The sequence below is a fragment of the Rhea americana genome, unplaced genomic scaffold (assembly GCF_003343005.1).
Source record: "Rhea americana isolate MKP2758 unplaced genomic scaffold, rheAme1 scaffold_94, whole genome shotgun sequence".
Lineage (NCBI taxonomy): Eukaryota > Metazoa > Chordata > Aves > Rheiformes > Rheidae > Rhea > Rhea americana.
In genome coordinates, this window is record NW_028187133.1 from 1,331,293 (window position 1) to 1,355,005 (window position 23,713).

Below are 23,713 nucleotides of genomic sequence, written 5' to 3' on the forward strand. Positions count from 1 at the left end.
TAATTGCACTGAGTAAGCATTTATGATACTTCTTTTACTGAAGGGCTCAGTATTTGTAGATATAAATTCAAATTCAGGAGTCTAAGCTAAGGTAACTATAAATTTAACTTGATAGTGATGTTTATGTTTTATAACAGAAGGCGTGAAGTTGGATTAGTATAACACCAGAAAGTTTGTATCCATTGGTCTCATTATACTTTCATAATTTTTCATTTTCCCTTCTGGCAGTGTTGTCATTTAAGGAGGTGTCTGGTGAAAACAAGAATTTAATGATTTGCCTATTATAAACAGATTAGTGTAAAATTTATAGCTAAAAATTTGTTGCTAGGGACCTTTCCTGCCCATTTGTAATGCCATGCCCAAGTTAGAAAAGCACCATGAATTCACTGGACAGGAACACGCTACAGGGAGAGAAAGCCCTTCCACACTGTTTTCTTTCTCATTTCTTTCTCCTGTCTCTTTCTTTAAAGAAGCTAGCATTCTAGATACAAGTGCTGAGCTTCTTATTAGGCTTCACTATAAAAATAAGAGATAGTATGATACATTAGCAAGGCACATCCTGTATCTTATAAGCTATGTTAATTATATCTGTCTGGCATCACAATTGTTTCATCGGAATCTTGTTTCTCTCCTGAACCGATCGGAGGGCTCCAGGATTTATTTGCTGGACACCGTTTCTGTCTTAGCTCTTTCAAGGGCTGGGAACTCCAGCAGATGAGCTCAGCCAGTTCCTGTTGCAGGAGGTTGAGGAGGCTTCTGCCTCTACATCCAAAGGTTAACACTGCCAAAGTGAGGATGGAGGAAAGTTAGAGCATGCCCGTTGTCCGATGCCGTAGTTCACAGCCTGATGCATGTACTGCCTGGTATATTAGCTGAAAATGATGGTGATTTATATTTTTATGCCAGGTCATGAACTGCAGGATCTGAGATGCCAGCATACGTGCACTCCTTTTGCTACCACCAAAAGAGCAGGAACTACAGATAGATGGTGAATGGAGAGGGCTGAAGTCTATAGCCTTCTAAACCACTACAATTAAGTGAGGAGAACACCATCTGTCAGAGGTCAAATAAGAGTTAGGAAGATTAATCCGTACCTTGTCTCTTATACAAAGAGGAAAGAGGGAAGTGAACTCCACTCAGGTTCCTGCTGCTGTACAGCAAAAGGCTGTTCAGTACATGTGCTGCCTTTACAGCTGGAGCTGGGAGACATTATTTCAGTGTGTATTATCTTCAGCAAAAATTAAACTTTGGAAATTATGAATCTGGCGAAACAATCTTGGTCCAAATACTCAAGAGTTTTTTTTTTTTTTCCCTAAATGTTACATATCTTAAGAGTGCAATTGTGCAAACTCAAAAATCTGTCAGTCCTAAGTGCCTTTTTTCACAATAGCCAATAACAAGGAAAAGTAAAAGAGAAGGACAGATACAAAGTGATACTTCTGCCTGTACATCCCTTCAACTTCCCTGCCTCTGGCAATTCACTGCTAAGGGACTCCCTGAGCCAAAGCTTAACCACATCACTGTTTTTAATAGTCACTGATCCAGTCTATTCTTCTTGTTTATCTAATCACTTTTAAAATATATTTTGGAATCCACAGTAATGTGTGAAGATATGTCCTACAATGTTTCCACATGCCTGAAAATGTACTTCCTCTTGTTTGTTTAAAGAATTGGTTACTATCACACTTCCWACCTTTTGTTCTATAATAAAGAAAATTGTTCCCTAGTTTCTTTCACCATGCCATTCATCAATTTATGGAGTACTATGTGGTCCCTCCTCTGTCATAATTTCATTATGACCGTTCATTCAGATACCTGTAAAAGAAAAACTGCAGCAAAAAAAAAACCCTTTTCCATCTTTCAGTTAGATTATTTTAGTTTAAATCAGACATTCTCTGAAAATACAAAAAGTCAAACCAAGGGTTAATTGCTTTGATTTTTGCTTTGATTCAAGGAAAATATTCCATTGACCAAAATAAAATACTGGGAGATATTTTAATGTATTTAATTAAGAAACCAGAGAAACTGTGTTCACTTCATCAAAACTGATTTTTAAATTTGGCAAAATTTTCAAGCTGAATGAATGCATTCTTTGACCATTTCTAGTCATCCATTTAGGGAAAAATCTAAAAAATCTCTTTATCTTCAGATTCATTTAATGAGAATTGATAAAGACAATTTTCAAAAAAAATTCTTTTTTTTGAAGCACCTTCTCTAATTATGACATTATAATGCTTATTCTACTCCAATTTATCATTTTCTCACTTGTAAATGACTGATACTTGTTTTCAGAATAATTCTATCTTTAATTAAAATTGAAGAGTGCAACTTTTTGATATCTTTAGAATGTAAAACATCATCTAAATTTTGAAACACTGCCACAGTGAATTGACTATTTCACAAATAATTCCCTGCCAATCATTTGCATTTGTAGTGACAATTACTTCAGTAAGTAATTTTCTACACAGACAGCACTATATAAACAAATTCTTTATGTGGCTTACATCTAAAAATGTGTAGAAATATTCCACTAATTTGTGATAGACTTGTTAATTTTGTGTTTTACTGAAGAACTAATTATCTAGTCATTCTTTATTTGTAATGATTATAATTTTTACTGAATAACTAAAAGTAAAAATAAATGTATATGAAATTTGGACAGGAAAGAGTGTGTAGAGGGTTAAAACTACAGCAGGAATTCTGATAGACAAAGAGATTGATTGAAGAGGTGTCAATTCAGCTTCATTATGAGACGTAAAGATGCTTATTTTATATGGAAACTCAAGTAACTACCATCCTCGTATGAAATAAACTCTGTGTTGATTAGTCTATGGCAGTGACAAAGCCAGATGAAGCCACACTGCAACATAAATAAAGAAACATCTGTAAATTTTTAAAAAGTTCTTTTTAGCATTTACTCTATCAGTGAAGATAAATTTGCTGTTGGATCCAAGTTCCTTGCTTCTTTTTGATAATAACATTGATATTGTAAGTCACTGGTCCTAATACTCATTAAGCTCACTGTGCTAAGAGTTTGTTACTCAATTTTTTTTTGTATCCTAGTAGCATTTAAGTCTTCAAACATAGGAAATTAAGCATTCAGATAGGATAGTGACTGATATACAGACATAAGAGATAGAGGTTTTATTCTCCTCATTGCAGTGTTTGAGTTCACGTAGCTTGTAATTACAGTTAAGGTGTTAATGCTAATTGATTAATTATTATTTTGCATTATTAATGTTTGTTCATGTTTATAAACTGAGCCTGTACATATGATACCTGGTAGGAAATATTGCTAGCAACATACCAAAGGAAGGTTTCTTTGATTTTGAACATCTTAACATTGAGTAGGCATCTCAAAGATACATCCTAGAACAAGACTTCTTGCTTTCTCCTTTTCTGGACCTTTAATTGTGCACTTCTCTCTAAAGACTGGCCTAGTTTTGGCAGGAAAGGACACTCCATCCCATTTGTACCTGCTTGAGGCCTAAAAAACACCAGTGAGCTCCAGTTTAGGTGAAAGTTCATATATTCTTTTTTTGTTAAGTCCTTGATATTGGCCAGTAGTTGAAATGTCAAGCTGCTACAGGATTCAGGTTTTTCTGGTAAGACAGACTTTTTTGGCTGTGCCAAGGCAGGCACTTCAGTGCATTCTATATTAGTGTTGCTATATTAGACCAGGAATGTGCTTTTGAAGTAGATTTCCCAGCTGCCTTCACTTATTGTACTTTCGTTAATATCACAGATTGGGCTCAGAGTAAATGATCTAGTTTCTTTCAATTGAAACTAAACCAGAAGATGTTTTAGCTCTGGCTRTTGGTGAGTACTCAGTCTAGAAGATCAAACTAGGACCAGTCTGAAATAGAAAAAAAACTCCAGAAAACTAGCATGAACGTCAGTTCCTCAGCATCGGCTGCTTCACTTTGGAGATTATTCTTTTTTGTATTCTACTATCAGTTAATGTAGATAAAGCATCTGAGTCCTGATTCCTCCTTAGTTGCCCAGGCTGGTGACCTTGCCAGATGTGTCCTGGTTCTGTTCCAGAAGGTGCTAGTGTGTGCTGTGCGCCTGCAGACCTACATTTGTTTTTTAGGAAGATGAGCAACTTGATCTGTCTCTCAGCGGGCAAAGCCAGCCCTGGACCTCGGAAGTGTTGCTAGTCCTCTTGTACAGATTTAATCTCTCCATTTCTGCATTTCTCTCACCATAAGCAGGATTCATGGAAGACTTACATTGAGTATGGACAGAAATAGACCAAATAAGTTGCCTTCCTTTGGTCTTTCGCATTTCAGTCATTCTTATTTCAATCTTCTTATCTGCTAACTAGGATATCATAGATACTGTATGCTTCAGTTCCTACTCTGTGGGAAAGAATAAACTGCCACAAATATTTTCTTGATTTCCTGAAAATTTTTCTCAAGTCTTTTACTGGAGTAATCACCTTAGCTGTCTCCCAAATAGTATTCATTTCCTCAGAAGGGATTTATGATTTGTTATMAGAGTATGATTTTGAAAGACTCTAAGAAAAGTGAGTGCACTTTAAATTCAACTATGATGGTGATTGTGGGGATGATATCAAAGTTACTGCTGTTTTGTCAAATCACTATTTTAATTAGGTTATAACTCTATAAAATTCCATATTTAAATCTGTCACAATTTTCTAATGAACTATATATACTAAAGCACTTGAACTTTAGTAAAATATGCTAGTACACTGCAGAAAATTCCACCTGTAGCACAAGAAAGGAGTGTTTTTAATTTATGGGGATGTGCTGTGCTTCCTCTGTTATTCCTGAACTATAAATCATTTTATATGACAGAATAAGAATGAATAAATCATGCAAAACTTTCTTACCATATACATTATTTTATGCAATAATTTTACAGCTTTTCACTGTGGGAATTGTAGATTTGGAGAATCCAAAGCCTTGTAATTCTGAGGTTCATATAGAAATAAACATCTACATAATTCCAGACATGACATGTTATATAATTGCACATTTCATGATGTATCACCTTAAAGGAATAGAAAATTAATTTCACCTGAAAATAAGAAGAAAATAAAACTATCTTCTCCCTGTCATATTCACACTCATCTCGCAATAACACTGCTAATAGTCTGTCTCACCCTTGTGTTACAGCAGAGGATGAGGATAAAAAACAATGAAGATATAATTACTGCAGTTAAACTGTGTTAATTAGAAGCTAAAATCAAATCTTATACCCACACATTTTATTTTAATGTAACAGAAGAATATCCTACAATGTGTAAGTTTAGAGTTTCTGTGTGAAAAATTTAATTCTATCACTTAAAATGCCATACTTATTTAGCAGCATTCATTATAGTTAGGCTACCAATGGTAGCCCAAATAATAATGTTCTGTCATTACTTAAGATGAAAATACAAATTTAATGCCATTACTGTTACCATAATTTAATTCTTTCTCAGCATAATCACTAAAATAAGATTCTTTGACCATAATGGTCTAAAAAATTAACAATAAATTATTTATCTATTTATTATTTTATTAAATCCCTTAACTACTTGCAAGTTTTCCACAAATAAATTTCCAATTTTACATGTACATATTTTATTTCAAATGATTTGAAGATTATTGACAATGCTTGTGAATCATTTTACTCTCTTTTGTCCTTACTTTTCATGTCTTATTTCTATCAAGTTTTCCAAAGTAYGTGTAAATTTATCTTTGTCCAGCATTCTTCTCATCTCAGACCAATGTTGTTAGAGATGATAAGTGTCAGGCTTACCTGGCTTACCCTTAGCTCCTCTGCTAAGCAGAGGTGAGAACTGGCACCCTTCATCTCTTATGGCTGCATTTTAAACTAGAAGAGCAAGTTCTGACCAGCTTTCTATAAGAGCTGTTGAAAGCTTTTATCCCCAGAAGAGAACTTTAGATTCYATTGCCACTTTAATTATTATTCCTCGGGTCTTCCAACGGGTCATGCTTTTAGCTAGTTGCTTCTCCATGCTTAGCTTTTCTCACTGGCTATTTCTAGTCCCTGTTTAATATGCAATTTTTGGAAACATGCTTGTGAAACAACTAGGTCTCCCTGTACACTTGCATTTTGGTTTGTGGTAGCTATACACCTAAACCCAGCTATACACCTAAACCCAGGCACAGTGGCACTTAATCCACAAATTTAAGTGCTTTTGGTTTAGAATTGTTAAATGCTATCTCCAAAATCCTGTTGCAAGGTCTTCTTTGCCCTAAGACCACAAAAAAAAAGCTGTTATACCATAAGGCTTTCTTATTTTTCCTACATTTTGAGCTATGCATGGTTTATATGCAGTCTTTGGTTCCTATGTACTAATTACAGTAATTAAGTAATATTAGCATAGTATAAGTAAGCATGGTGGATTGTGCTAGTTTCTCAAAAACATTTTTTGTCTTCTGATAAAATTACACATTTCAAATAGTAAAGTCACCATTTGTGATTTGTGAAAGATAGACATTTTAGTTATTCTCCTTATAATGCATAGGTTCAATTATACAATGCACAGATACCAAGTCAGAAAATCCTGTATGTGTTGCAGACTCTGCAGATAAGGGAAAAGAGACCAGAATAGTGAAAAACTAAGGATATGTTATGCTAAAAAAACTGTTCTTGAATCTCTCTCTCAAATAATATATAGTTGTCCAAATACGATAAGAGTGCATCTGTCTTTCTGAGTGGATTTGTGGGGTGAAAACCTGGCAGTGTCAAAGTTAGTAAAACTTTAGGCGTTTTAGCAGCAAATTTTCCAGCTACTACCTAACACTTTAGTTTCCACCTACCTTTTCAAGTAGGGAGAGGTTTAGAGACTTACAAGAAAGACAGAAAAAATTGAATTATCCAAATAAAATCATCGTTGTTATAGTGAGGAAACCATACCACAAAAAAATTAAGCAAGCCAAGGCCGCTGAGCAAACAAGGAGTACAGCTAGTAATCACAATTCCTGAATTCAACTTACCCTCCATCACTTGTGTAGCAATGTATGCAGTACCAAACATGTGCAGTCTGGTGACATTGTAAAGAGGGTAACAAGATTTTTTCCTCATAGGGATGAAAACTATTTTCTTCTGAATTATAAACAGYTTCTATATTCCTAATAATATTAAAAGCTAAATGACAATCAAATTAAACCATTATCTTAATTGCTGTCATTCACATCTTAACTATCTAAACAGAATAGCTCATTTTATTTCTTGGCCGCTTGTCCCAAAATAATTGACCAGAGATGAATAAAACTGTCCAAAAAGTATGAACAATATTCTGRTGTAGAATAACTTACCAGGGATAAGAAATGATCAAGTCTCTATTATTACAGGAAATAAGCAATGAATATAAATGTAGAAATTATTAGGAAATAATATTTTCATATGCAAATTAGGTACTTTTAATATATATTTCTTTAAATTGTAAAGCATCTGTTAGGGTGATTTGCCTTTGAAGTGCTTGTATTGTTGCTCCCTTTGCATTTGTGAAAGAGCTTTATTCAGTGCTGGAAAATTCCATGACAAGGTTACAAAATGCTGACTGATGAGTAGAAAAAATGTAGTGTTGTGAATATGTGCTACACTGGACTCTTGTACTAACAGACTAAATACAGGATAATAGCCAAGTTCAGGGTAGAATTTCACAGTAGGTGGACCACTAGGAATTTTTCTGTATTCCCAACCCCTCACAGGTAAAATAGCAAAACTGAAACAACTTTTGGTATATTTCTCTCTGTTAAAAAAGAAAGCATTTAGCAACTCCAGATTCTAAGGAATTTCACATGTTAAAGATACTATGAAGGAGCTTTTTTCACTGTGACAGCAAGGAAAAAAAAGATCTAAGTTAAATTCTTTGGTTAAACAGTGTATTAGAGCTATCTACAAACCTACCTGGTATACTAACAATGAACTATACAATAATCTTTAAAGCTAGTTCTAGCTAATATATAGATAATGCTTCTAATAGGTACAGGAAGTGTATATATGTGTAACTCAATGAACACAGCTCCTAAAAGACAATCTGAATTGTAAATAACTGTACTAAAGTACTAAAATATACTTTCAATCAATCATGAACCAAGGATGCTGGTTGCTTATGATAGTAACAATTAACTTACTTAATTTCTTATGTAATARTGAGTTCCAGATATTGATTCACGGAGAGCACACAGCAAATTTAAAGAAGTAGCCAGTGTGATTAAGARTCTTCCCTGTGAACATATATGCATTCTCACAATAAAAATCTTTAACTTTGATTTATGGTTACCCAAATGCATTTCCTATCAATGTAGTAATCAAAAAAATCACTGGTTAAGACAACATTGTTTACCACACTCAAAGCAATCCTGATGCCCAAGTACATTCAGATTCCTTAGCTATAAACCCTCTTATGCTTCCATCATGCTGCTCATATTTTTCACATCTAGTTTTTGAAAGTCAAACATGCAACATTTCTTCTTAGCTAAGGATGGAAATATCTTGAGAGAGGACCAAGTYTGCAGTAACATCAAATTCCCTGAGAAATTCTTCCAGCACCCTCAGCACTCAGTTCTTAAGTTGCTGTTGTGGATTTGGTTTTAATTATTAATAAAATGAAATGCATTTTCTCCATTGTCTCTCCAAAAGCTATGTCTTTTTTCCTGTTCATCTCTATAGCCTAATTTTTATCTCTAGCTTTAATTCTTATGTCCATATCTATGACTCTTTCTTTGAATTTTTACATTCTTCTTATTAAACCGGTATTTTTACTGTTTTYCCTTACACTTTTACCCGCAGTTCCTGTAAGCGTAGACAAATATGCTTTTGTGTCCTTCATCATTGTCCTCTTTTTCTTTTTCCTGTATGCACTCTGTAATTTTTTTCTGATTTAATTTTTAGTCATTGATGCCCAATAGCATTGGTGATTGTCAGAAGTGGAAGAGGACGGAGAATTTGGGAAGCCAACTAGAGCAGATGGACTAAAAGGCAGGTTGGGCATCAGTGAGGGATTTGGGTCAGACTCTACAGGGTTTCTTTCCACAGAAATGAAAAAGAGGAAAAGGAATTCGTGTTAAAACACAAAGACCACTCTGCATATCTCTTCAGCTCTTGGGCACACAGATTCATAGGCTCATTAGCAATTCTCCCCTGATTACCTTTCTAGCTCCAGACTATAGCTSTCTCCTGCTCTTCATCCAAATTCTCTGCAAGTTTCCCTTCATTAACACATCATTTTATTAACATTAAATATTTTCAGGCTCTCCTTTCCCCCTCCCATTTTGACACATTTTCTCAAAAAATGACCAGGCTCTACTCTTCTTGTCATTAACTTCTCTGTCTCTTTCAAAACACATTTTGAACCTTTTTTCCTGTCTGTGTGTGTTTGCATTCTTCAAAATATACATCCACAATTTATTCCATTTTCATGTATCATACCCAAGTTTTAAGATTTTTTTTTATAGAATGAAATTACTAGGTTTGTTTCTCTGCTCTGTACTAGCAGGCATTGTACCAAATTACTCTCTCCTCTCACCCTTCAGATGAGTACTGTATCCCAAAGAAGGTCATCTATGAAACTCCAAGAATCAAAATCGTAGATCCAAAGCGTGGGCCTGGAATTGAATTTGGATGTAGGTCATTTAGTAGTAAATGTAGCTTGTTCCTTCCAATGCAGCAGTTTTGAGCTCCCATAAAAAAGATGTAAGAAAAATATGCAAGGGAGGTAGCCATATAACTATGTGAAGATATGAGTGAAAAGAAGTCACARTCAGTGACTACAGTGAAATCACTGTACAGCTAATTATTTGATAAAGCAGTATTGCCTACAGTCTTTGTTAATAGATGTAACAATATTAACTAGATRACACATTCTCAAAGATACCAATTTTTTATAAGTAATTCACAAAAAGGGTCTTATCTTCCACTCTGTAGCCAGCTATGCAATTACAACTTTAAAAAATAGTCTTTCTACTCTATTTCTGGGATCACTGCTTCTGCCAGTGAGTAGGGAGYTGGAAATCATGACATATTCACAGGAACTGGTGAGACTACTGCATCCCACCATTGCATTCCCTATGTCCTGGCCATGATATATTCCTACGTTTCAGTTAGCATTAGAACCAAAAACACTCCAAAGGAGACAGGGAGAATTGGCTTCACCCTGCAACAGGGCAATGCTCCTTTTGCCTAGACTCTGTGCCTTTAGGGGCACAATCCCTGTCAAAGCTATATACTGAGGAGGCTTTGCTGTGAAAGCTCTACCATCTGTTCAGAAGGTTTATGGTATTCTTTAAAATCTGACGTGACAACTGTGGCTGGTCAGGATCTTGTTGAAAGGGAGTCTTTATACCTTTCTGGATCTGGAAGTATCTGAGTAATCAGAGTAGTTGAAGCGATGTTGCAGAATTATTATCTAGTTATTTGCACATTAAAATTTCATTTTTTTCTTGTGACATCCTGGCATAATTTTAATGGTTAGTAAAGAAATCCATCTACATGTGGATTTTCACTTATTCATATATATATATAGAATTTCCTTCTATCAAGAAGGAAATTTTAGCTTTCATTCTGATTCTGCTATGCATGAAGTGCTTATATACATTATATATGAAAATTTAGTCCACATTTAATACTGTACCTAGGCACCATTTGAAGGAGAATTGGGGGTCTACCAGAGCAGTGTCAGCATAAAGGAATTCTAGCCTGTCTTAAATGGAATAAAATAWAATATAATGATATTGGAACATAATGAAACTCACCTTGGGCACCAAAATAGCTGAATAGTGTCTCTGTGCATGTGTAGAAAGATAACAATCTACCCAAATCTACTCAATAGTCTACCTGGGTTCCAGGCCTGTAAGACTATTCCTGAAGACAGAGCTTTCCATGATCAGGAGGCCCCACTGGTGCTGAAAGAAGAAAGAAGGGAAACGTGGAATCCTGGAGCTGGGATATGAAAGATCAACTTTATTTGCACATCAAGGAACATTTAGTTACCTAGCGTGCAGATGCATTAATCTTCATTATAAATCCCTGCAGGAAAAAAACACTAATAAATCAATTTCTTTTTCAATGGGGCAGCATTTTGTAGTGAATTGACATCATGCTGTTCAGAGATTCTTCATAGTGTTGCTTCATAGCATCTTTCTTTCTCCACAGTAAAGATATAACCCTTTACTGCAACCTGAGTGGTAGAGACCATGGTTTTCACAGCTGAAGGCTGTAATTCCAAATCTTTTGTCTATGTTCTGGCTACAAATTCACCTGTATATCCAGTAAAGTCTATCATGCCATGTCAAGAAGAGCTGTTAAATATTAAACATCCTCTCATATTTTCATGTTAGTATTACCAAATAGATATAAATAAGTTGTGAGCATCATCCTTCCACATTAACATTAGGAGTCAACCAAACAGTTTCACCATGCTAATGAAGTAAAGAGTCTAACAGACTTGTTCCACAAATTGTAGTTTCTAGTTTTGTTCAGTATCAGAAGCTGGTACAGCTCAGCAAAAATTCACTTTAAGAACACTGTTAGTCAAGGAAAAACAAGCTTCTTCAAACTGGCAAAATAATGTCATTTTTTACTGTATGAGTACTGCATTTCTCCTTTATATGAAGGCAGTTCAGTTAGGAGTGGGGCAAGGRGGTTCGAAGGAAACAATAAATTGTTTTGTCTTTGTGTTGTACATTTAGTGAGTTTTTTACTACTTCAGTCATTTTCATTTATATAAATAAAACTTATCTTTTTTATCTAAATCTTACTTCTCCTCAAGGCCTCTCTGCAAATGCAGTGATACTTCAGCAAAGGGTAACTGAAGCTGCTGCACAWTTACAGCAAAATGCCATTTTTAAAGGGTGTGGTGAAACATACTGCAGAGGCTAGATCTTTAAATTCACTGTATGGAAAGTGATTCCCTGTAGGGATGACAGTCCTGAGGATTTAGGACTATATCATAATGGCTGCCACTTCTTCAGCCCTCTGGGCAATAGCTTTCCACARTAAACTTTGGTTTTGTGTGACCATAAAAAACTCTGATATTCAAAAAGAGAACATTCAGAGAAACTAAATGAAAATCAGTGGAATGCACAAGAAAATTACAATAGAAATGCTTCCGGTTCCATATGAGGAGCAGCTTCTTCCAAGTCTTCTGGGACATCCACTCCTGATACATAGTAGCCTGAGCTTCACTTGAGGTTCTGCTGCTGATCTTATGCAGACAGAGCCCAGCCTCCCCAAGGCAATGAGATAATGAGATGTAGCTGAACTGAAGACATTTTACAGAGAAGAAAGAAATAGCTTCCAAAATTTTAACATGCTTTTTATGTTTTATACTTCCATTTTTCTATTTTTGTAGAGCATTATTTCCTTTTTTACAAAAGCTATCTTTGATKTCTGTTTTAACCATTTAGTACTTTAGTCTAGAGCCACCTAATTATTTCCTTACTGGCTGCAAAAGTCAGCAGTGATTTTTTTTTTTTTTTGCAAAAGCAAAATACTGCAACAAAGTCATTTCCATTAAAAAACAACAGGCTTGTTAATTTAGATGCTTCAGTTTGATAAAAATTTCTTTCTGTTGCCTCTGCTCACTCCTGGAGTCTCTGGTATATAACCCACATTTTTGGCTGTAGATCTGTAGCAAGATCTGATACACCAATTAGTCAGGTAAGAAAATGATGAGAATTCTGATTTTCTGAGGGAGATATTTTTTTCCTAAAAAATGAAAATACATATATGTTTGATTTCATATATTATACAGGAAACATTTCTAAAAGTCAAATAACATGTATAATAGGCAGTGGCAGGTTTTATGCTTCAAAGGCAGATGGCCAGGAGGAATAAATTTTTGTGAGCATCAGCAATGTTTTTTTTATCCTTTTTAAAATAGAAATTTAGATAATAAGATCAAYAGATATATAAAATGTTATTTACACTAGCATAATAGTCTGTACGTTACTAATGGCTGACCAGCTTAAACTAAGMCTGGAAAGAAATGTGTATGAGAAAACTATAAATTGTTTTTGCAAGGTCTGATATGGTTTGTGGGGTCAATTTATCCCTTGTGACTTTTGAAATTATAGGTGATTTCAGTGAAGAACTACTTGAAAGGAGGGGCAGGCCAGTAGCATCTATACCAAAGGTGCAGATGAAACTCATCAGAATATAAAAGGCAGAAGATAAACATCTTCCTTCTACACACATTTAGGCCTGTTCACAACTGAACATGATATAAACATGCAAAAATATTGTGGGTGCCTAGATTGCTGTTCAGGCTATTGGCCTGGATCTGGTTTTTGACTGAATGACTCTACTCTGGTAACATTCAAAATTCACTCTGCATCTCGTTTAAGAAATAATCTGAGCAATCCTTATGTATTATAAATCATATTCAGCCATGTATTAATTTGTGAAAAAAAATGTTTTTCATTATTGGTAGTATCTCCCATTGTCAATATCAATATCACAATCTCTCCTTTCTAAAGCATTGGGAAAACTACTGTGGTGGTTACCAGATTACAGATTTGCTGGAATTTGTTTTATTCCATAACCTCTCAGTTGTTTGCTGTTGCCTCTCAGATAAGACATGAAACATCTGACTGTATGAGCACTGTCTCAAGTAAAACATATTTTACTTTGTATTAAAAAATAAGACTGTTTAGACTAATGCAATCACTAACCATGTCTCAGCTGAGATAGTATTTTATGAATCCACTTCTCAACTGTAACCAAGTATGTGAGTGTTTCTTGCAATTTCAATGCAAGGTGGAACATCATTAATTTACCTGCAGTGGTGATTCAAACCTACCTATTTTACTTTGCCCTAAAATGGATTGCACATAGACAACTACTCCTTTCTTCAACTATGTAGCTCTCCAAATTTTCTGTAAGAGTTTCGCTCTGGTAAATATCAGTTCCTTTTTACTTTTCCACCCACCTATGCAACAACTAAAGCAAGAGTTCAGTTTCCATCCCATGGTTAGGAGAACTGTTCTTTACCCTTGTTTACCCATACATTCCCGACCTGTCTAAAAAAGAAATTGTGAGCTGTCCAACAAATTTATCTTATGGGTAGACAGACTGCAGTCCTATGTATGCTAGGTAAGATTWCTATGTCCCAAAGCTTCTGCTAATAGGATTTTGCTTAAATCTTTTTTACTCACGTACTGCCTGTGATAGTAAACCTAAAATTAGCATCAGTACACCATTCCCATATATATAGCTCATATTTGACCATATTACTGAAGAATCTGTTTGAAACGCACTCAAMCACTTGTAAATTTTTTTCCAAACAAAAAGGGGATGTTTAACTAATTATTTTCCTGTGCATGCAGTACATGGATATCACTATTTTCAACATGAATTGGAATATTTTCATTATTATTAATAGAATCGTTTATCAAGATACCGAATAGAAACAATGCCTTCTGTATGTTATTTACAGAAATAAATAACTAGGGATAATAATTCCCTAGTTTGACTAGGGAATCTTGTCATTGTTTGCTCATCATAGTTAAACCATATGAATAAACTATTTAAGGATAGTGAAGACTGGACTTTAGTGAGTTGTCTATAGCAATTGAGGTCAAAGAAACCAAAATATGGACATTTTCTGTGTTCTTCTTCTATTCTGTTAGATTATAGTTATGAAATCTTTGCTCAAGAGGAAAATGTTCCCTATCACTCTAAAAACCTTGTTTAAAACAAGAAAATCTTTGATATTTCATAAGGGAGATAAGGATTTTTAAAGTTTCTCTTTATATTTAATTTAAGACACCATTCCACTAATAAATCAGCAATCTAAATTTAAGGAAATGTGGTTATCTTTCTTGAAATGTATGACTAATATAATTTTGATTTTTAATGTTCTCCTGTACTATTGTATATATTTTGTTTTATATAGAAGATCCTATTCTCTTGTTTAGATTATTCTTTTAAAAATAGGAAAGAAATTCTTCAATGCTTTGAGTGAAGTAAAACAGAAACACTAAATTCAAAAAGTTAGGAATCCATCATATAAGGACCTATTTTCTGGCCATGACCTGATGCCCAGTCTCTCCTTTCAGTAGTGGGATGGAATATGACAAAAAGGARGAATTAATTGGACTTGGACTTGCTCTACAGGTGTATCAGGGATCAGACCAAACTTAAGAATGTCCCTGCTGGGCTTATTAGAAAATAAATAAAAATATTGTATGTAACATGAAAAATGTAATAAAAATGTGTATTTGACTTTGAGCAAGGAATATTTTTGCCTCTGTTCTRCCATAGCTAATATATCCCACTCTGGCTCACAGATTATCCTCTTCTACCTAGGAGTCCAGTAAGGTTCACATTTATATTCCAAATAAATGTATTTCATTGACCATGCTGAGTCAGGAGTATTCATTTCAGTACGTCATGGCTGAGTAGGGTATCAGAAGCCTAAAACAAAACCTAACCAAGGCAAATACATTYAGGAAGTGCTAATTTCTTCAACAAACACTCTTAAAATTTCATAAGGATCATGGTATAAAAATTATGTACCCCTTACAAAATGGACACATTTGGATAATTAAATTTATGAGGACAGGTACCTCAGATGTTTCAAGTYTTCGTCAGAGGTCCAAGATTGGATAGTTTGGTATATCAGTCTATTACCAATSTTATAAATGAAGCAAAATTCCACAGGGAAAAGGACATGTTTTAATATAGTAATTAATTTTATTTTGATAGCAATATGAAGTATATTCTATCATCAATTTGCAGCTTTCCTTCCCTTTCCCATAATTTTCTAGACACATTCAAATCTTTTAAACTCTTCTCTTTCCAGTCTGTTTTTTATGCACATTAAAAAACATTCTTTTTTTCCGCAGTATCAAAAGGCTTGACTCCTACAATTGTGTTTAATCTCCTACACATATTTGTAATGCAAACATACTGATCACCAATAAAATGAAACAATGTTAAAAAAACCCCAAACGTTTGCCACACTGAAATTTCTGGGTGTCTTCTATATTTCATTAAAAAAAGTTGGGAGATTATCAGATAACTTTGTGTGGAATACATTGAGATTTTGAAACTGACTGGTGAACGTGTGTATATGTCAGATGTATTCTAGGACTGTCAGGTGGGTGTTGCACTGAGACATGATACAAGTCAGATGATATAGTGCAACTTCTGTATTACCACTTTAATCCTTTAATCGCTGTGTGTATGATCAGTTGAATGTCAGTAGCGGACAAAGGGAGAGAAGGCACTTGATGGACCACTAGCTGATTTAGAATAGAGTTCAAGTTTGGATCTCTAGCATCAGTCACTAGACTGTTCCTCTAGACAGCCTCCTCCTTGCTTCTTTGGAAGACTTAACTTCCGCAAATACCTTGTCCCTAAAATCTCTGTACAAACTGAACTAGTCATATGTTTTTTAATGTATTCTTTCCAATATATTTCAGTAACACAAATTTTAAAAATGCATCCCAAATAAAATACCAAGTAAAAACTATTTGGCAAAACTCTTTTGCTTAATGTAGTAGCTTCATTTCTACATGTTCTTTTTCTTCCATTATTTTCTTTCTTGCCTCAAATGGAAGTAGAGAATCAAATGTATTTCAGTTATCCTTTTATGATTCAACTCCCGATTTTATTAACATACCAAGCTGCATTAAATGTTATTCATATTGGTGCTTTTGCTTAAATGCTAGAAGCCCAAAATACAGAATAAATTCTGAACTAGTGCAGTGATTTTTGCAGAGCTGACTGTCTTGCCATTAAACTAGATATTCATCCTCTAATGAAAGTGAAGTAAGTTTTTCTTTTTTAATCCAGAGATAGACAAATTGTCAGTGTAGAAAATTAAAAGGATAGTTTCTGTAAGTTTGGGGGGAAGAATAAAGAAATGGATCATAACACCATTTCATTTTATTTGTGTTAAGCTTTCAACCAAAACCCTCTATAATTTTGACAGTCATTAGTGGTGAGATCACTTTGTTTTTTCAAGTTTAGACATTTACAAAACATGTCTTTTCTTCTTCTGTTTTTAGCACAAGAAGAATGGGCCACAACCCGTTCCAGCCTAAAGGCACCACCTCCAAGGTCAGCCAGAGGGGGTTACAGGGAACACCCCTATGGTAGATATTGAAGGTCCTCCACATCTGTGACCTCATCTCAAAGACAATTAATAGCCTGTGGTCTCCACATAAACAGCAACAAGACAAGTAATAGTCCATTTCTTTTCTATCCTAGGGATTACTGCTCATTATTATTCTATGTACTACCTGTATTTCCTATAACATTGGAGTGACATTGGCATTAGTATTATTTTATAACACGGACTTAAAAAACAAAAACAAAAATCTTTGGCAAGCATTGTCTATAAACCATTCAAAGATGATGTTCTGTTGGTTGTATTCATTGCTGTGTGTAACTTAAAAAGCATGACACTGTTACAGATCTTGAGTCTCTCTACATACTAGCTAAGGCTGAGTTTTTGTTTAGGGTTGCTGAAAGACTGTAATATGATTCTTTTTTTTCCTCTTTTTATTTGAACCAGACAATAATCAAGCTGTAGATAAAATGTTTTAACCTGTCTTTTTTAATATATGTTAGTTAGATTAAGATGTTCGATATTAAGTTTGTAAATTTAATTTTAAATGCTGTTTTAATGGGGTTGAAAACAAGCAGCTACTGTTATGTATGTAGCTAACTGAATTTGTTCAGTGTTTTAACCTGTATTTGTTAAAAAAAAAAATCACATAAAGTTCCATGTGTAAGCTTCTCTAAATAGGAAACCATAATTTTGTCAAATATGTTTGCCATAATTTGTCAATAAAGCTGAAACCTTTTGTAACAAACTAAATTTGGAATTACTTGTTTTCTAGCTTTAAATGCCTGCTTTATTTCTTTTTCAAGAGATGCCTAAAATGTTTTATATATAAAAATTACAAAAATGAACCCAAGCCTGTTTTAAGATTTTTTGTGTAAGACTTTAAAAGTTGTATTAATAACTTCTGGTTGTTAAATAATTTAAAAGTAACAAACTAAACTGTTACATGAATCATGGTTAGTATCCACTAATGTATAACATGTTAATGGAAAAAAATGCTTTAGAACAATAAATGGATTTTAAACTATCCTCTTAAGCTTGATCTTGCTAAACACAAACTCTGATTGACTTGTTTGTATTAGCATGTCTCTCGTGAGAATGTAATGGAGTTTAAAGAGGTAAGATTACCACTTACCACTGTTAGACTGTCTAAATGCTAGTTCTTCAACCTTTGAGTTTCCCCGCACATTAAATATCCCATTCAACATGTAAGCATTGCATAGATTCACATATTTGTTTTCACTCAGAGGAGTGCGTTGACTGCATTTTTGTAATATATAACAATTTGTCTTGATAAACAAATCATCAGTGTCACTGCCCACTTGTTGGTACTCAACTTCAAAAACTTTATTTGTAATTTTCAGTGCTAAATATCACCGCCCTTGAAGGCAGTTTAGAGGGCTGATATTTCTTTTGAGACTATCAGATTGATGGCTGATGATTGTTAAGGAAATATGTCGCAGGACTCAAAGGATGACTAAACGTTAAACAGGTAACACTAATAGTAACTCTGTAATTTTGAGTATGCAACAGTAATGTTAAATATTCTCAGTTATTAAGTTACTGATAGTTAAAAAAGTAAACCTACCAAAAGATAACAAATAGGTATATAGGCTATTAAAAAAACTAATTAACATTAACTAGTGACAACAAAATTATTCTACAATACATAACCCTCAAGGTAATAAACAGAACTAAAATTAATAATAATAGTAATGCAACTCTTGCTAACAACAAATATATAACCTAAATTTTGATGAAGAAAGAACAGAAGACTTGATGACAGGGATACCAAAACTGTTAATCCTTTAAATACAGTTTTTTTGTTTACAGTGGCTTTTTGTCAATGTGATTGGTTTACTTTTTTGATGAGAATAAACTAGAGGCCTATTACTGTTCAGTTTGTGAACAAAATCTCTTCCAGCTGGAGTTGCATGCTAACTCTTTGTGAATAGTTTATGAAGCATATGTTCTATCATTTGAATCTGAAATGTTAAAGTGAATTTAGTAGGCTACATGATGGTTACATTGAGTTTATTCTGTCTCACTATTTCAGGGACTCACAGGCTTCGGACAGCTAAGCAGCAGATCTGCTGAGAAGTGTTCAGGTAAGCTCTGCCACATCTCAGGGATGTTTTCTTAATTCACATTTTATGTGTGCATTTGTTTTTACTAACACATGGGAACATATTCAGCTAGAGGTTTAAAAGAGGCAATTATATTCAGCTGTGTTTTCTTGCATAACAGGAACATCATAAGGGTATACTGCAAATCAAAGGATTTGCTTTTGTATGGTATGTTACCTTTTGTTTTAATACAAGAAGTCTTGTAGTGTATTTACCATCTTAATGGTAAATATTAAGATGTTATACTTTATAACTTGTCCTCCTAGAAAACAAGAGCTCATGTTTAGTAAAAGCATATCTAAATTTCAGAAGCAAACTAGTCCCGTAACGTAGAAAAATACAACACTGTCTTACCTGTTGGATCTCAAAATGTGCACCATTACTTTGTGTGAGAAAAGTATTGATAGACAGACAAAGGATTTATTATTTATTCTTTTGTTTAGGAGCTATTTCTGTGTTATACTTTAGAATGGCAAACACATTAATAGCATTACTATGCAATGACATGGATCAAGGCATAACTTTTTGTATTTTTCTGTTAAATATATTTTAAAGATAAGGCTGTATTTTGGATAACCTTGTTATGTGGACTTCAGATTGTATATAAGGTTTTGGAGTGAAGACAAGTATCACTACAGTAAACACCAAGTTTCCAGCTCAGATATAACTGTCCACTGATACAGAAGTGTCAACTTAATCACAACACAAAATGCACAGGTTTTCTTGCAGTCTCCTGATTGTTAAACTAGGTAATAGATAATAAACAAAACCTACAGTGTTGCACACCAAATACACAATCCCAGACACATTTGTTACTGTAGCATCTTTTCTTCTGATTGTGGGCTGACTGATTTAAGGTTTTCCAATATCGGTGTACTCAGCAGTTACTTAAATGGCACAAGTTGTGTTACGTAACAAGATAAAAAGGGCTTAATTTTGCCTTTGCCCTAAGAACCTTTTTTAATTGGTTTGATTTATGAGGTACAATCACTCTATCGGCAAAATTGATATAACATGGCTTTAGGATTTGTCTACACCTTACGCTTCATTTTGAGTATACCACTATAGTAAAAAGCATCTATTTACATATAGTTCATTTGGTCATATAAATGTGCTTCAGTCAGTATATTTTATTTCTATATGGATAGGAAAAATACACACTTCTGGTATAAATATGCTTTTATACTGGTATAACTGTGGTTACAGATTGTTCTACATTATAGATTTTATTATATAAGTATTGCAGGAAAATCTCATGTGCCTTACTAATGTGATTAGGTGTACAAAACTGAGCAGACTGCACTTGATGTAAGTGAGATTCAGAGAATAGTATGTAAAATAAATTTCTCACTTATGGATTACATTTTTATGTGAGGGTAACTGGTGTAAACTCTTTGAAGATGTACTCCAATAAATACTGGTTTATAGCAGAACGGTGTCCTTTAATATCATTGTCTCAAAGTCCACTATTACTGCTGTTACTTGTGTAGAATAAAAGAGGTGCAGAACAGGTCATAAAAATGATACATTGTAACATATTCTTATATGAGAATTATTTAGAAAAAATAGGATAATAAGTCAATGCACACAACTGTTTATGCAAACATTAGTTCTGTTGATTCTCAGGAGATTAGTATGAAAAATTTCCATGACTGCATATGCTAGTCTGTCCTAACTACAAAGTATATTTCATCTCAATTTCTGAAGTTTTACAGCTAGTCAACTGTATCTTCTTAATAAAAAATCCATCTTTGTTCTAATTTATGAAAGAGCAACCAAAGAATCTCATTATTCTAATTAGCAGTCATCATTAGGTCTTACATGATGTATTCCACACATCCACCAAACAGTCAGGTCAGCCATAACCAGAAAACTTAAAGACATCATTAGAAAACACAGAAAGTCACTTATGTTACAGGTAATTCCAAAACAGCAAATCACCAAACAAACATGCTTTATTTGGATGAATTTGCATACTGATTACTTTTCTTAGTAAAAGAAAAACTAGTATTGATAAAAAATACAAGAAAAATACAAGAGCTGAAAAATCAAAATTTCTGTTAAAACCTTTCTAAGACTTTTTTTCCAGGTTGACCTAATATATAGAACAGTTTCTTTTTAAAAGAAATGGGTGCATTGTAGCTTTCAGTATTTAAAATAGTAAAATATGTTATTTTAGAGAATTACATTAAAAAGTCCTAATTCTGTCTCCCTGGCATTGAGCTAAATAGTCTTTATATTTTTTTCTTTTTAAATTGTGTTGTCTACCCTTTTAAAACCCTCTTGTTTCATGAGTCAGAAATWATATACACACACCTAGGCAGAAACTTCTATTGTGCTAATTAGGTAGACTATTGCATTATAAATGCAAGCAACATACATTCCAAAAAATAATTATTATGAACAGAATCAATGAGCCTGTTGGAACTGGTGATTTCTGGAGGAGGAATATACAACATTTGAAYGTTTGCATTGCTGAAATGGTGATCAGATAGCGGTATGGATGGCACAGTGATGGAATTTGCAACCCCTTCGGTTTACTTAAGCAACTTCAGATTTGACATTTCAGCATAAGAATATGGATTTATGGCAGCACTCATGAAATAACATACAGGATTATAGTCTAAAGGTTAAAGTAAAGAATAAGGAAGTAATCTATTTTGTTCAAATAAAATGTGATTTGGTTGATGTTAGTGATGCATTTCTTTTATATTTAACAATGAGTGTGTTTGTATATTGCCTCTATAACAAGTTACATTGGAAGTTTTGGAGGAGTCAAATAATGCAATTGCAAAGTTAAAAGAGATGGCAGAGGAAAGACATAGAAAGCTGGGCTAACTGTAAAAGAGAAAAATACAAGTCAATAAGGCAGAGAAATCTTGGAAAGTTTTCCATATTGTATTTTGATGTAGAAACAAACTAAATCAAAGATATATAAAGACTAAATAGGGATACCATCATTACACATCAGTGCTCTCCAGACAACCTACTACTACATAGCCATACCTCATACTCTTTAAAARCAGCTGCTGCATTTCCTATCTTTTATGTAAAATATGATTGAAAATGAAAAGACAAAAGCAGAGAGATTCTACAGAAATTTCCTAAGCAACCACATATTTTGACAGAAAATTACATCTTTCCTGTAACACAGTGACAAATACCCAAATCTAAACTGAAGATTATAATCTCATGTCAGACTCTGTTTACATAACAGCTTCATAGCAAAGACATGAAAGATATTTCCCCCCAATAAGTATAACCTGAATTCTCTAACAATGCTGTAGAACTTGTAAATGACTCAAGAATGTAATAAGACAAAGTACTTTTTAAAAGTGTTCATAAAATCAGAATCATGGAGTTGCAAGTTATAAATTCATCCTGTGTTATAAAGAAGCCACCCATCCCCATATCAAAATATGTGTATTTCTACAGTTCAGGAGGGCAGAGTTCATTTGCAAATGAATTTTATAAATATAGGAACTCAAAAAGTTAATTTTATGACAACATTACAAAGGTTTTTTGCAAAGAAATTGCAAAATTTTTAGTTTACGGAAATTGAAAATGCTGGATGCAATTGGAGATATATAAAAAGGATGAAACCTTCCTTGTAATTGTTTAACGTAACACTCTGTTGCCAAAATATTAGGCAATGTACAAAAAGAATCCAAATAAATAAGCAAAATCACAACACAAACAGAGCAGTATTTGAATGCTAAACATAAAAATAAACCCAGCTTCCTGTGAAGTTTGTTTTCTTTCATCAAAATATCTAGATGCACTTTGTGACTTCTATGGGTTATTAGAACCTAAGAGTTATTAATAAGGATATCCCATCTTATCTATGGAGTTAGAAAAGGTACACAGGCAACTTTCTCAGACCAGTTAATGCTTCAGACACAATCACCATATGCCACTCTGCTGTTATCTAACTACATTTTTCCAGTCTTTATTGCTACCCATTGAGACTTGACTAAAGGCCCTCTGAAACCATTAAGTCTCACCTTCAGCTTGAATTGGTTTTGTTTCTGGGCCTGTGGGTTAGATGTTAACATTCATGTGGAGTCATTAAGGAAAACAATTCCCATCAGTAGATTTTTTGATCTATGTAGTTATTAAAAAAATTATGAGCTTTGCTCATGAATATATTAATGCTTTGTAGTGAAGATGTTGTATGTAGTGTTTGCTTTTTAAAGCTGTGGAATCTAAAGATGAACTATGGTTCCCAGTGTGATACATAAAAGATTTTCAATCCACTCCTGATCTCTGGATGACCAGGTCATTTACTATAATTCAGTAGAGCATTTAAAATTTTTGAAATATGTCTCTAAATCATGCATATATGGAACTAGTGTTATGTTCTCAAACAGGAGGAAACTATGTTAACTTAAGCATAAATCCCAGTTTTCTAATCATCTACTAAAAATGTACCACTGTTTTAAAGGTTTGCTTTCCTTATATAAATCCTAATAAAAGACTGTCCTTAGTACTTACTGAAAGGCATAAATGCTTTCATTCCTAAAACAAT

General features: G+C 33.8%; 1 protein-coding gene across 1 annotated transcript in view; it reads left to right on the plus strand.

The window, feature by feature from the left end:
• The window catches only part of KHDRBS2 (KH RNA binding domain containing, signal transduction associated 2), a 302,140-nt gene extending 284,522 nt beyond the window's left edge, over window positions 1-17,618 (plus strand). Inside the window, exon 9 of the mRNA XM_085324893.1 lies at window positions 16,998-17,618. Within this exon, the coding sequence (XP_085181019.1) occupies window positions 16,998-17,095 (98 nt within the window). The 3' untranslated portion in view covers window positions 17,096-17,618. The remainder of the gene's footprint in view (window positions 1-16,997) is intronic.
• Window positions 17,619-23,713: the final 6,095 nt, after the last annotated feature.